Source organism: Amphiura filiformis, unplaced genomic scaffold (genome assembly GCF_039555335.1).
Source record: "Amphiura filiformis unplaced genomic scaffold, Afil_fr2py scaffold_435, whole genome shotgun sequence".
In the NCBI taxonomy this organism is placed as follows: domain Eukaryota; kingdom Metazoa; phylum Echinodermata; class Ophiuroidea; order Amphilepidida; family Amphiuridae; genus Amphiura; species Amphiura filiformis.
The window spans coordinates 1,166-15,282 of NW_027305899.1; the positions used below are offsets into that span (position 1 = coordinate 1,166).

General features: G+C 38.3%; 1 protein-coding gene across 1 annotated transcript; it reads right to left on the bottom strand.

The window, feature by feature from the left end:
• Positions 1-5,977: 5,977 nt before the first annotated feature.
• On the bottom strand, positions 5,978-12,692 carry LOC140145591 (uncharacterized). Its single transcript, XM_072167288.1, has 5 exons — positions 12,608-12,692; positions 11,865-12,114; positions 10,559-10,643; positions 7,955-7,995; positions 5,978-7,176 (listed from the first exon to the last, which is right to left on the bottom strand). The coding sequence occupies exons 1-5, from the start codon at positions 12,638-12,640 to the stop codon at positions 7,010-7,012; spliced, it is 576 nt and encodes a 191-aa protein (XP_072023389.1). The 5' UTR covers positions 12,641-12,692; the 3' UTR covers positions 5,978-7,009.
• Between the last annotated feature and the right edge of the window lie 1,425 nt (positions 12,693-14,117).

A 14,117-nucleotide genomic window follows, 5' to 3' on the forward strand; every position in this document is an offset into this window, starting at 1 on the left:
ACCCTGTAGAGCAGTCACTGCCATCCAATGACCATCTATTTCATTCCAAAAACATAATAATACATGTTCCAGTAATACATTTTTCCCCAACATTAGTTAATTTTATTTTTAATCTTCTTTGAATCCTGTTCTGTTTTTCCCCTCTATTTTTTTTTTTTTTTTTCAAAATGCAAAATTCTTCCCCAAAGGGGTAAAATTATTCCCTCCCCTTTGGGAGCGATTAACGGAAGAATAGACGCCCCTGCGGATCGGTGGTGGTGGGGGTCATAAAATTTTTGTTGCCGAAATAGGGGGGGTCGCAATTTTATTGACGCTGATTTCTTTTGTATTTATTTAATGTAGGCCTATTTATTTAGGCCTATGATCCAATGAAGTAAATAAATAAATAAGGAAGTAAATAAATCCAAGTGAATAAGTAAATATAATTCATTTATCTATATTTGTCCATTTTATTTATTTATTTATGTATGTATTTGTTTATTTCACCAGTTTGAAAGAAAAAAAAATGGTTAATATACTGGTTTAAACTTTGAAAAACAATGACTTCATATCAAGTTGCCACATTTACTTATTTCATTTCAAGTTCATTTTTCAGACGCCGGAAACGAAGTACCCACATTAGGGTGTAACCCCAAGCCAAAAGGTGTGGTCAACAGGAGCATTTTATTTTGCGACTTTTTAGTCATAATTATAGGCCTACATTGTATGTATGATGTATAGCTCTGTCAAACTTTGACGGGTGACTCAGTCAGGCCTACCGTCCATAGGAATGATCACGAAGAATAACCAGTGGCGGCACTAGGGGCCGATATTTGCATTGCCACCCCCCCAGTTTGCCCCCCCTCCCTCAGTTTTAAGGCAGAAACCCCAACATACACAATTTCCACTTTTGGGGGAAAGTTTGTGCAAAATTGGTTGATTCCCCCTCCCAATTCCTCCGCCCCCGAAAAAAGTTCCTGGTACCGCCACTGTAAACGGTGTTGGGCCAGTACCGGTAGCCATGAATTTGCACCCCCCCGGCACTCATTTTTAGAAGTATGTGCCTGTCTTTTGAAGTCGACTATACCCGATGACCCCCCCTTTCTTAGTAAAGTCATACCCGATGACCCCCTTTTTTTTAGTTGCGGCTACCCAATGACCTCCTTTTTTGGTTGCGGCTACACAATCACCCAGTTTTTTCTATATTTTCTAGAATAGCATCATCAAAATGCCAAAAAATAATGCCGAAACTTTCAAAATTTTGCTTCATTTTTTCAAAATTTTCTACCCGATGAGTCGATGACCCTTTTTTAAAAAATCTTATAGGCTTACTTAATGACCCCCTTTAAAAAAAAAAAAAATATTATACCCAATGACCCCCTTTTTTATTTTGTTTATACCCAATGACCCCCTATTTTAAAATAACGCTTAATACTTTGCGACGCCGGTAGGTATATACCCGTCACTTCTAAAGTTGAGTGCCCCCCCCCCCCCCCCCATTTGCCCTTTCTTGGTCGGCGGAGGGCGGGGTCAAAATAAAAATTTCAGCGGTAAGACAAAACAAAATCATTTTGACTCGGTATTATCGGTGGAATATACACACATTATATTTATATGCCTACCGGTTTTTTACTAAGAAACAGTAGGCGTAGGCCTACATGTAAAGTCTTCCAAAAAGGGCTTCATCGTTACAGTGGGTGCGTGTCCTGCGCGAAGCGCGCAAAATTTGGTATTTTACACTATCTTTGCCCATAATTGAGGTAAATTTTGGTGGGAAACGGGTTCCTTGGATCTAACAGTGATCTTTTCTTTTCCTTCAGTGCTTACCCGATTTTCTCTTTCATTTTTGTCAGGCGGTACACTCTGCTCCACCGCTGGCTACGCTAGTAGTGATTTTCTTTGAGGGCCGAGAGGGGTGGAAACTAGGCGGGAAAGATCAATATGGTCAAATTTGAGCAACAACAGGGGGTATAGGAACGGTAAAAATGTTGTTTCCACAGCCTAGTGAGCTGCCCCCTCCCCGCTATCCCCTTCCCCCTTTCAACTCTCATTTTGAATTTCGAGGCTTTTGTCAGGAACGTGTGATGTTATGATGTTAAACATAAAATGAGGATTAATTTGGAGTAGTGGACGTGTAGCGGAAATCTCCACTTGGTGCTGAGGATTTTAGTGCATGACATGTATGCATCAAGGGCAGGGAGGGGGTTGCCCACTATAATATATAACCTAATATATTTAGTGTGTTTTAATAGCGTCAAGTGTATTAATGCCAGGAACTTATTAATTACTGGTTGCAACTTACAAGCAATTAGGAAAGTGTCAATTGATCCGATATGTCAAATTAGGGAATTTGTGATGAAACTGATTGGATGTACCCCATAGATTATAAAAATATGACAATCTAGAGTAGGCCTATTGGATTCAAGTTCAAGAGAGTCTTAGTTGGGTTTGATCACAGATCCTTGATCTGTGGTTTGATGGCTGTAAACTTCAAATTGTCGGGAAATTGGTGTGCATATTGGCAAGTGAAACAATTAATTATAAAATGATTCTAAAGATGATCCACCGGCACCAATTATTTATTATTGAAATGTTTTATAGTTAGATACATTTATTGCTTTTTGAAATAGTAAGCAAATAAATCAGTATAAAATGATGGAAATTATTGAGTTTTTATATATTTTTCTGTTTGTTTAATTGTTCATTTCCTTCTTTTTTTCTTTGATCTCGGGTCTTTGATCTGCTGCTGATGTTGTTTTTTTGTCGTTCAGCTTATATGGCAAGCCATAGTCATACTAGATGTAGGCCTTTGTAAAACACTGATGCAAGTTTTGGCCGCTTCGGCCGCCTATAATTAGGCTCCTCGAGTTTCGAGTATCCAGTTTCGAGTTTCGAGCATGAGTTTCAAGTTTCGAGTTTCGAGTATCCCGTTTCGAATATCCAGTTTCGAGTTTCAAGTATCCAATGTCGAGTATCCAGTGTCGAGTTTCGAGTATCCAGTTTCGAGTATCCAGTTTTGAGTATCGAGTTTTGAGTTTCGAGTCATAGAGTTTTGAGTTTCTAGTATCGAGTTTCCAATATCCAGTTTCGAGTTTTGAGTATGAGTTTTTAGTTTCGAGTTTCGAGTATCCAGTTTCGAGTTTCAAGTATCCAGTTTCGAGTTTCGAGTATCAAGTTTTGAGTTTCTAGTATCGAGTTTCCAATATCCAATTTCGAGTTTTGAGTATGACTTTTAAGTTTCGAGTTTCGAGTATCCAATTTCGAGTATCCAGTTTCGAGTATCGAGTTTCGAGTATCCAATTTCGAGTATCCAGTTTCGAGTTACAAGTATCCAGTTTCGAGTTTCGAGTTCCGAGTTGCAAAGCTGTAACATCCTTTAGTGCAACACTAGATCCGGGACAACATATATTTTCATTACAAGAAACAAACCTTTCTAAGCCTAACTCTCTTTAATGGTTTTATAAAATAAAAATGTATCTTATACGGATAGCTTGGTTGTCACCGCATAAGCGCATGTTTTTGGGTAGATTTTCTTTCTGCCATAGTTGATTTCTGTTAAATAAAAAAAAAAATGTTATTAATTATGATAAACGCATTTAGTTTAACTCGAAATTATACAGATGTTTATCATAAGTTAAGTATTCAATAAATAGGTTTATATAAACAGTGACAGTAAGAGTAAAGTAGGGCTATAACTACTAGTATTGTTTATCCTGGATAAACATTACTAGTTATAGGCCTACTTTTACTAGCTTTTACTCTAGTCTTACTGTCACTATTTATATAAACCTATTTTAGATTGTACTTGGGAGTGCCCTTTCCTTTAATCCTTGCTCTTTTTCTTCATTCTGTTTCATACAGGCCATGTTGCGCCGACTGCACGTATAACTTTTTAGCTTGGCTTGGCTTGATGATTATAAGTCTGGTCTCATCAGGACCCAAGTGCAAACAAACAAACAAAGGACATAGCTTATCATTTTCTTTTATTTTTATTATCTTATTTGAATTTACATGATAACCTGTAATCAAGCATGTTAAACAAATGTTCAAGATTTCATAAATTTCATTTTCTATAGAGGGTGAACTTAAATCAGCCCTGAACTTCTTAACCGGCCCAAACGTAGTCTTCGTTATCATAAAAGCAAACTCTTCTTATAGATAGAGGGCAGAGGTTTCAAATTACTAGGAACACCAGGCCTGAGGACACAGGACTCGGCAACCATGCAGTCTCACAATAGTGTGCCCTCTATTGAATATAGTTAAATGCCAATAAGGGATGGGCTATGAACGTTTGGACAGTATTTATTGTGGGACATTAGAGCACATCAGACATATCGAATTGCATTCTGAATACGAAGAATGTCCTTCTGATAACAAATAATTTTGATTTTTTGAAATTCGCAATGTAATACACATTTATGGCAAATGATTAAAAATGATATTTTTGATATTTAAGGGGGTACTACACCCCTGTGGTAAATTTGTGACTATTTTTGCATTTTTATCAAAAAATAATAATACACTGGTAACAAAAGTTATGTATATTATTGGGGCAAGGATTCCAATTACTACACTGAAATTTCAGTGACTTACGACAAGCGGTTCAGTATATATGATAGGAAATGAGGTACATCCTAGCGGTACCTTATTTCTTATCATAAATAACGAACCGCTTGTCTTGGGTTACTGCCATTCCAGTGTAGTAATTGCATTCCTTGCCCCTATAATATACATAACTTTTGTTACCAGTATGTTATTAGTTTTTGAGAAAAATGCAAAAATAGACACACATTTATCGAGGGGTGTAGTACCCCCTTAACAGTACTCGAAGTAAACTTTATAAATCTGATGATTTGTACTTAAAGTGTATGTAGATGGGATGAAAAGCCGACGATCAATTGAAAAATTTGACCTTTCGTATTGAAGATATGGATTTTTTCCCCAAAACACCAACAAAAATCAGGTCTTTTGGGAGAAAAATCCATATCTTCAATATGAAAGGTCAACATTTTCAATTGATCTTCGGCTTTTCCTCCCAGCTACATACACTTTAAGAATATAACATTATATTTATAAAATTTACTTCGAGGACTGTTATATATCAAAAATGTGAAAAATATTAAATTTTTGTAATTTGTCATAAAATTTGTATTATATCGTGATTTTCAAAAAATGAAAATCATTTGATATCAGAAAGACATTCTTCGTATTCAGAATGCAATTCGATATGTCTGATGTGCTCTCATGTCCCACTTTGAAAAAATACTGTCGAAACGGTCAAAACGCTCATTCCAGATCCCTAAAATGATGCACCTTGCTTTCATTCCCCGGAGGGGTTCTCCCTGGTTGAAGGTATGCGGGGATGTGCCACGGTTTTGGGGTATCTTTTCAGTGATTTTGGTATATCGATGGGTGGGTTTTAAATTTCCTAAAACCTTAAGGGATCTAAAATGAGCGTTTATTGTGTTTCGACAGTATTTTTTGTGGGACATGAGAGTACCTCAGACCTATCGAATTGCATTCTGAATACGAAGCATGTCTTTCTGATATCAAATAATTTTCATTTTTTGAAAATCACAATATAATACAAATTTTATGACAAATTATAAAAAATGATATTTTTCAATTTTTTGATATATAACAGTCCTCGAAGTAAATTATATAAATCTAATGATATATTCTTAAAGTGTATGTAGCAGGGAGGAAAAGCCGACGGTCAATTGAAAATTTGACCTTTCATATTGAACTTAAACATTTTTTTTCCTAACAGACCTAATTTTTTTTTTGTGTTTTAGGAAAAAAAATCCATATCTTCAATACGAAAGGTCAAAATTTTCAATTGATCATCGGCTTTTCATCCCACCTACATACACATTAAGTATAAATCATCAGATTTGTAAAGTTTACTTCGAGTACTGTTAAATATAAAAAATATCAATTTTTAATGATTTGCCATAAAATGTGTATTAAATTGCGAATTTCCAAAATCAAAATTATTTGATATCAGAATGACTTTCTTCGTATTCAGAATGCAATTCGATATGTCTGATGTGCTCTAATGTCCCAAAATAAATACTGTCCAAACGTTCATACCCCAGCCCTTAATATTTACCGTACCTCTTCAAAAAACGTTGTTCACGACATTTATGTTATCACAACGTTTAAAACACGTTTTAACAAAACCTTTGCTGAGACAATAATTACTAACGGCAGAAATTTGTCACACTACATGACTGTAGTCAAATCATTGTAAATAATTGCATGAAACGCTAGAAACGATCACAAGAATTTCTTCATGTTCTTAGATTTAACAATAAATGTCTTTAAAAAAGACAATGCCTCCAAGATACCAGTGGGCACTTTTTGTTATTAGTTAAGGAGACACTTATAATGCTAGCTTTAAGGTAACGCTATTGGATATAGATTGTTGTCTGATTGAAATATGTGAGTCCATTCTCTCCTGATTGCAAGACTGAAAATTTTATTTTAATCGGATATTCGGTTACCAAAATATGGCCTGTCAAACCAAGAAGTTGGCAACAAATTCATGGCGCAATGAGTTCCGTTTCAAATACTGAACATGCGTCATGATGCGTGCGAATAAGAATGGCGTGCTGCAGTGGTCTCCATTAGAGTCCCCATAATAGGGACTCTAGTCTCCATGCATTATATCGTAAGTTTTACCAGTACATTCAGTGGCGTAGATTCCTTTTTGACATGGGGGGATGGGGTTGGAAAAGATTATAAATCCAGCGCATAATAAGTTTATGGTGCAAATTCGCGTGAAGCGCGCGAGAAATTTGGCCATATTGAAGCCAAACTGATCAAAATATTGTGCAAAAGTGGAATAAATCGTGTGAAGCGGGAAAAATTGCACTTTCGGGGCTAAAAAGACCAAATATGAGCTGGTCAGACACCCACATACAGGTGTCAACATGGGAGGATGATTGTATGGACCACCCCTGACAAAATATTGGGGGATATCTCCCCATTCCCCGGGATTTACGCCTATGCTACATTTCCATTGAAATTAAATCATTCGGATGTCTTCGGTGTATCCAGCTTTATGCAAGTATTCATCCTCATCATCATCTGTTAATGCCGCAATGATGGAAAAAAGACAGGTTATGGCGATCAAATACACCAGGATACCGGCAATCGTACCGCTTACGTCAGGCCGTTTGACGACTTCTGGTGCTGGAAACATAAAACACGATAGTGAGTAAGCTAATTTGACAACTTATATTATTTTAACATTTTTATCGTGACGTATACCCTAAATTTGTTTGCCAAAATAACTTTCCGTCCCAGCCTTTTTGTTAAGGTGGGTCAGAACGGAATATTACCTATAATAGCGGTATTTGCACTTAAATATTGAGATACATAAGAGGAATGATATCGGTTATTTGATGTAGGCCTACAGTGATATGCAAGGAGTGTAAAGAAGGTTTGATGTAGGCCTACAGTGATATGTAAGGTGTGTAATTTCCGCCCCATGTGCATGATTTTTCATGAGCATTGATGAGAGGGTGAAAATGCCCGTTTGTTGTGGCCTTAAGGGGTGGGGTATGAACCTTTGCACAGTATTTATTGTGGGATATTAGAGCACATCGGACATATCGAATTGCATTCTGAATACGAAGAATGTCCTTCTGATATCAAATAATTTTGATTTTTTGAAATTCGCAATGTAATACACATTTTAGGCCTATAGCAAATGATTAGAAATTGACATTTTTGATATTTAACAGCATAACGCAAAGTAAACTTTATAAATCTTTCCCTTTTATGTTAGCATTTTGAGTAAAAAAAAACCAACATTTTTAAAGTGGTTAAGGTTTTAACAGTTACGTAAATCCACTCAATTGATACAGTTGATCGTTTTTCAGTGTTATTTCCTTTTTAATTTTGTGAAACAAATGAATGCACATTCAAAATTTTAAATGACCAAGATAATTTTTTAAGTCTTACTTACGTAGCGTTTTGCATTGCGCTCCGCTGAATCCATACACGCATCTGCAAAAGAAAAAGTATTCAAAATAATAAGTACATTTTTATCTTTTTATGTATCGTAATATCCGAAATATCAGCTAGATAGTTACTTGGCAAATTAACTTTGCATAATCTGCATCTTTGGACTCGCTTTCAGTTTTCCACTTTGCTAACTCCGACCGAATTGGAGTTAGCAGACCGCACGTCGCCAACAGCAACGAAATGTTCAATTATACGAAAAAGGTGGATAGGCCTATAATACGTTTACGGGACCTTTGGACGTCCAACCGATCGATTTGAACGTACCATTGGCCTGGAGAGGAGGCATCTCTGTAGACGATAAATCAATATGACCTTCATCAAGTGAGGATCAGCCAAGCATGAAAAGTTTCTTGTTTAGCGTAACTAGCATATTATCTTATAAGTATTTTTACCGTAGGCCTATAATCATAATACAAGCCTGCCTCAAGTGTAATGTGTGAGTAGGATGATTTCTTTGATATTCTTCTTGATCTGATTAATATTATACCTATTTCTTTTCTTTTAATACCTTTACATCATATGCCTATAACTTGTATTAGTGAAAATATAGTCTAAAACAAAATAAGATTTTCCCCCACCTTTTCTTTTTCAAAGATAGTTTTCAAGCTGGAAATAATGTCACAGATATTTTTGTTGCCATGTTTAAAGATAGGAAATACTTGTGTGATGGTTGGTGAAGGCTCTGATATCAACTATTATGGCATGGGAAATTGTGTGAAGAATACTTTGTGGGAACAAGTTAAATTTAATGTAGGCCTACTATATTCTGATTTGCGAAGTATTGGTTAGTACTTTTGTGATTATTACAATTGGTGTTAAACATGTTTAATACACGCCTGCATTTGTAATGCTTGTTGGGGAGTAAACAAAATATTCTGTTGGCGTGGCCTGAACTAAAGGTCTGTAGTGCAAATCTGTCTATTTATCCAGCGTTTAGAGAATGTGTACTCAACCGCTGCTGTCAAAAGACCTTTGATTCTGAATACTTGTCTGAGTGTTTAATGACATTGTACCATATATGCCTACTGCGGATGCGGTAGCATAGCATAATTCTCCACTGACGCATATAGAACATCATTAACAAACTTTAGTACATCTCGGACCTAAAGATTATAAGAGATTATACACTTGGATGATGTTGTATTCATACTTGCATCTACCAGCATCTACTGCGACGTCGCCCGAAGCTAGCCTTTCGAATATGCCTCTCGTGTGGCGTGTGTAAATAAACGAATTAGTATGAAGCATGCACACAAGGTTAACATCGTCACACGTCTGCGCATGCCCGTAGGTGTTAGGCCAAGTATAAACTGTCATTTAACATTCTAACCAAGCACATGCACCTCAAATCTAACCTTCTACCTCTCTTCCGGCAAACATAGTCCAAGGGTCCCTTAAATGTACTATAAATCTTAATCTGTTTCAATCGATTCATTTTGGGAGGAGAAGCTGCATGTGGAAAATGCACTCTACTTGTGTCTATTGTCAAATTTGTTTGATTTATAAAACAACGTGGGCGAGTTAAGGGATGGGGTATGAACGTTTGGACAGTATTTATTGTGGGACATTAGAGCACATCAGACATATCGAATTGCATTCTGAATACGAAGAATGAAGATTTTTTGAAATTCGCAATGTAATACACATTTTATGGCAAATCATTAAAATTGATATTTTTGATATTTAACAGTACTCGAAGTAAACTTTATAAATCTGATGATTTATACTTAAAGGTGTATGTAGGTGGGATGAAAAGCCGACGATCAATTGAAAATTTTGACCTTTCGAATTGAAGATATGGATTTTTTTCCCAAAACACCAACAACAAAAATGAGGTCTTTTGGGGAAAAAATCCATATGAAAGGTCACAATTTCCAATTGATCGTCGGCTTTTCCTCCCAGCTACATACACTTTTAGAATATATCATTAGATTTATCAAATTTACTTCGAGGACTGTTATATATCAAAAATGTGAAAAATAGGCCTATCAAATTTGAATAATGTGTCATAAAATTTATATTATATCGTGAATTTCACAAAATGAAAATTATTTGATATCAGAAAGACATTCTTCGCATTCGGAATGCAATTCGATACGTCTGATGTGCTCTCATGTCCCACAAAAAATACTGTCAAAACGCTCATTCCAGATCCTAACGATATAGACCTAGGCCTAAGTGGTGCATGGTCAGGCTGTCAGGCCCTGTGCATGGTGGTGTTTTTCAGTGGTGGCATGGCTGCCGGAGTTGCTGAGGCTGGGGTGTCGGCGGTAGTAGGCCTATACATTGGTTTAGGAACCGGGGTGGGGGCTGGGGGGGGCTCAGCCTCCTCAATAATTTTGGTGTTGGGGCTAGAATACCTTTCAGCCCCCCCCCCCCAATAATCCTAGGTGAAGTAAAAAAATTGTGAGAAAATAGAGGGAAATGGGTGTTTGTGACCTATCCTAGGCCTATTTTGCAAAATTATATATTTGAACGTTTCTGTGATTGAATTTTAGACCATGCAGGATAGGTGAATTACTTGGTGCTACCGTGACACACGTACCTGCAATAAGGTAAGTGATCAGTCATGTTCAGCTCACATCGCCCTTTATTTTTACACGGATGGTGCGAAGAACACTGGAATGGTTCTGGGGAAGATAATTATACAGAAAATCATATTAATTTTATTTACAAAATGCTGTCAGATTTGTTGAATATTGCTTCAAAGCTCAAAATCTGAAGTCTTATTAATTATCGACCATGACGTGGATGACGAGTCGACTTTCCTTCCCTGTCGCTGGCCCTCCCTACGTCATGAAGCGTGATTTGCTCAATTCTGTCACTTTTGGCATGTTTATCCCCTTTTCTCGTATATAGTAAAATGTTCTTTTTCAGATCCAAATAATCTGGTAATCACCCACAAATATTTTAATTCCTATCAGGAATCTTGTGGTGTCTCTATGTTTGATGAAACGGCAACTCTTTCAGTGGCGTAACTAGGGGTGGTGGAGGGGGAAACGTGCCCCGGGCGTCACCCTTATAGGGGCGCCAAACTGACCAATTCAGCATCGATTCTGCGCCCCTCCAAGCGATGAAAGTCAAAATGTTCACACAAAATCAATTGAAAGAACATTTTAAGACCGATATTCAACTTCTAGTAACCAAAATTAATTAGTGGTAGGCCTTATTTGTCCACTACTTTGGGACTTTGTGACTACTTTGTGAAAAGGGCAGTTTTTGTCTTCAATTTGAGCTCATTCATCCCTGAAGTCACGGACATCTTTCATTTTCACACAACACTTAGAAAACAGTCATATATAATTATGTTAAAGTTAGTTTTATTGATACAAAACTAAACCTTACACTGTTATGACGACATGTTGTGAGGGGGACTTATTTCTTGTGATGTGTTTAGTGCTCCATCGCCAACACCTAACTCTAATCCTCATCTCTTTGGCCGGGTAGAGGCAGTTACCGTAAAACCTCGTCTACAAGCATATAATTATAGTATTTTGATGAAAGCTCAGTCTTACAATAATACTTGTTCGTATATGCTTGGATCTGTCATTTATTTGCTCAAACTCCATAATGGCACTTGGATTAATTTAGCTTTCATCAGAAGCACTCTATAGGCATATGCTTGTAGACGAGGTTTTACGGTATTCGAAAGCATTGCCGAATGTTTTATGAAAAGCAAATACCGGCTCGTGACCCACAATCCGGATTCGTGACCCACAACCACCCCTTACAATCATACTGACTACCCATCGTAGTCTACCCTTAAATGATCTCAGCTGCAGTGCACGCATCTCTTTGTATGTTGGCGTCATTTGTTTCCTACGTTATACCATCTTTCAAAATGCCCTCACCTTCGACAGAGAATGTGGTTTCACTAACTTCTAATACAAAGCCTTCCAGCGTAACAAAACCAGAACTTTCGACCAAAATGTCTCTTAGTTGAACTGCTGTCACTTTCTCAGTAGAATTTGTCACGCTGACGTCAATACGATATCTACTATTGATATGCTCCATGCCGCTGATGTTATAAGTCAAGTTCGTCACGTAGCAATTATTACATATCTGAATATCGCTTCGACTGTGATTGATCAGCTTTTCAACCTGCACAAAAAAAATGAAATAAATAAATAAATAAATAAATGATTGACTGACTGTGCATGGTAGCTCATGGTGGTCGACCGTGTTGTTGTTCGTGTGTCTGTGGTTGTGGTGGTGTTGTTGGTGGTATAGTGATATGATTGACTGACTGTGCATGGTAGCTCATGGTGGTCGACCGTGTTGTTCGTGTGTCTGTGGTTGTGGTGTTGTTGTTGTTGTGCTGGTGGTAGTCACTGCCGGGGTTGGTGGTGGTGGTGTGGTTGTATGGTAGCGGTGTTGTTGTGTCTGTGGTCATGTTGTTGTTGTGGTGGTGGTGGTGGTAGTAGGCCTACTGTCGGTGCATAGTTGTTGTTGTTGATGATGGTGTGATTGTGCATGTGGAGGTGTTGTTGTTGTGTCTGTGGTTGTGTTGTTATTGTTGTTGGTAGTGATGCTATTATGTGCCCGGCTATGTTGCTGATAATTATTGTTGTAGTTTTGAAGAGATGATACTCACATACTCACACGTCAAGTTATGGGCAAGATCCATGGTATCGCTTAAAAATCCCGTAATATTGTATATATGACCAACAAATGGGTCACATCCTGTGGAAGAGATTATAATAGAATATACTGTTTACTTTGCGTTAAAAGCCGATTTGTATGTTTTTGCTTTTGTAATGCCAAGATATTGGTAAAAATGATAGGACATTTAAGGCAAACGATCCCTAAACCTAACCCCTAACCCAGACCCTACCCCTAATCCTAACATCTACCAAAACAATCGCCGCAGTGGCGGGCCAGGACTTTTTCAGAGGGAAGGCAACTTTCAAGGAGGTAAAATTTAACGAAAATTGTCAAAAACGGGCTAAAGTATGAGAGCCGAAAAGGCCTAAAAATCTGAAATATCAAGACAGCGAGCATCACACGGGGGTAAGAGGGAGCAAGACCTTCACGAGGGAGACTCCCCCACCCCACACCTTGGCTAAGCATAGCGGGATTTTGGAAGAGCGTCCGTGTCGACATTGGCAATTATTACCGAAATTGCAATAATTTAGGGTATTTATCGGTCCGGCATGTACATTATCACGTACATAGCGATAGTATCATTTTACTTTTCTCGGCAGTAAAAGCTGACATTTTGACACGATGCCATCATTTTGTCACACGGTGCTTATATGCGGCAGGATGCCTTTATTCGGCAGGGTGGCATTATTTCGGCAGGGTGCCTATATTCGGCAGGATGCCTTTATTCGGCAGGGTGCCATTATTTCGGCAGGGTGCCTTTATTCGGCAGGATGCCTTTATTCGGCAGGGTGCCATTATTTCGGCAGGGTGCCTTTATTCGGCAGGATGCCTTTATTCGGCAGGGTGCCATTATTTCGGCAGGGTGCCTTTATTCGACAGGATGCCTTTATTTGGCAGGTTGCCATTATTTCGGCAGGGTGCCTTTATTCGGCAGGATGCCTTTATTCGGCAGGGTGCCATTATTTCGGCAGGGTGCCTATATTCGGCAGGATGCCTTTATTCGGCAGGGTGCCATTATTTCGACAGGGTGCCTTTATTCGGCAGGATGCCTTTATTAGGCAGGGTGCCATTATTTCGGCAGGGTGCCTTTATTCGGCAGGGTGCCATTATTTCGGTAGGGTGCCTTTATTCGGCATGATGCCTTTATTCGGCAGGTTGCCATTATTTCGGCAGGGTGCCTTTATTCGGCAGGATGCCTTTATTCGGCAGGGTGCCATTATTTCGGCAGGGTGCCTTTATTCGGCAGGATGCCTTTATTCAGCAGGGTGCCATTATTTCGGCAGGGTGCCTTTATTCGACAGGATGCCTTTATTTGGCAGGTTGCCATTATTTCGGCAGGGTGCCTTTATTCGGCAGGATGCCTTTATTCGGCAGGGTGCCATTATTTCGGCAGGGTGCCTATATTCGGCAGGATGCCTTTATTCGGCAGGGTGCCATTATTTCGACAGGGTGCCTTTATTCGGCAGGATGCCTTTATTCGGCAGGGTGCCATTATTTCG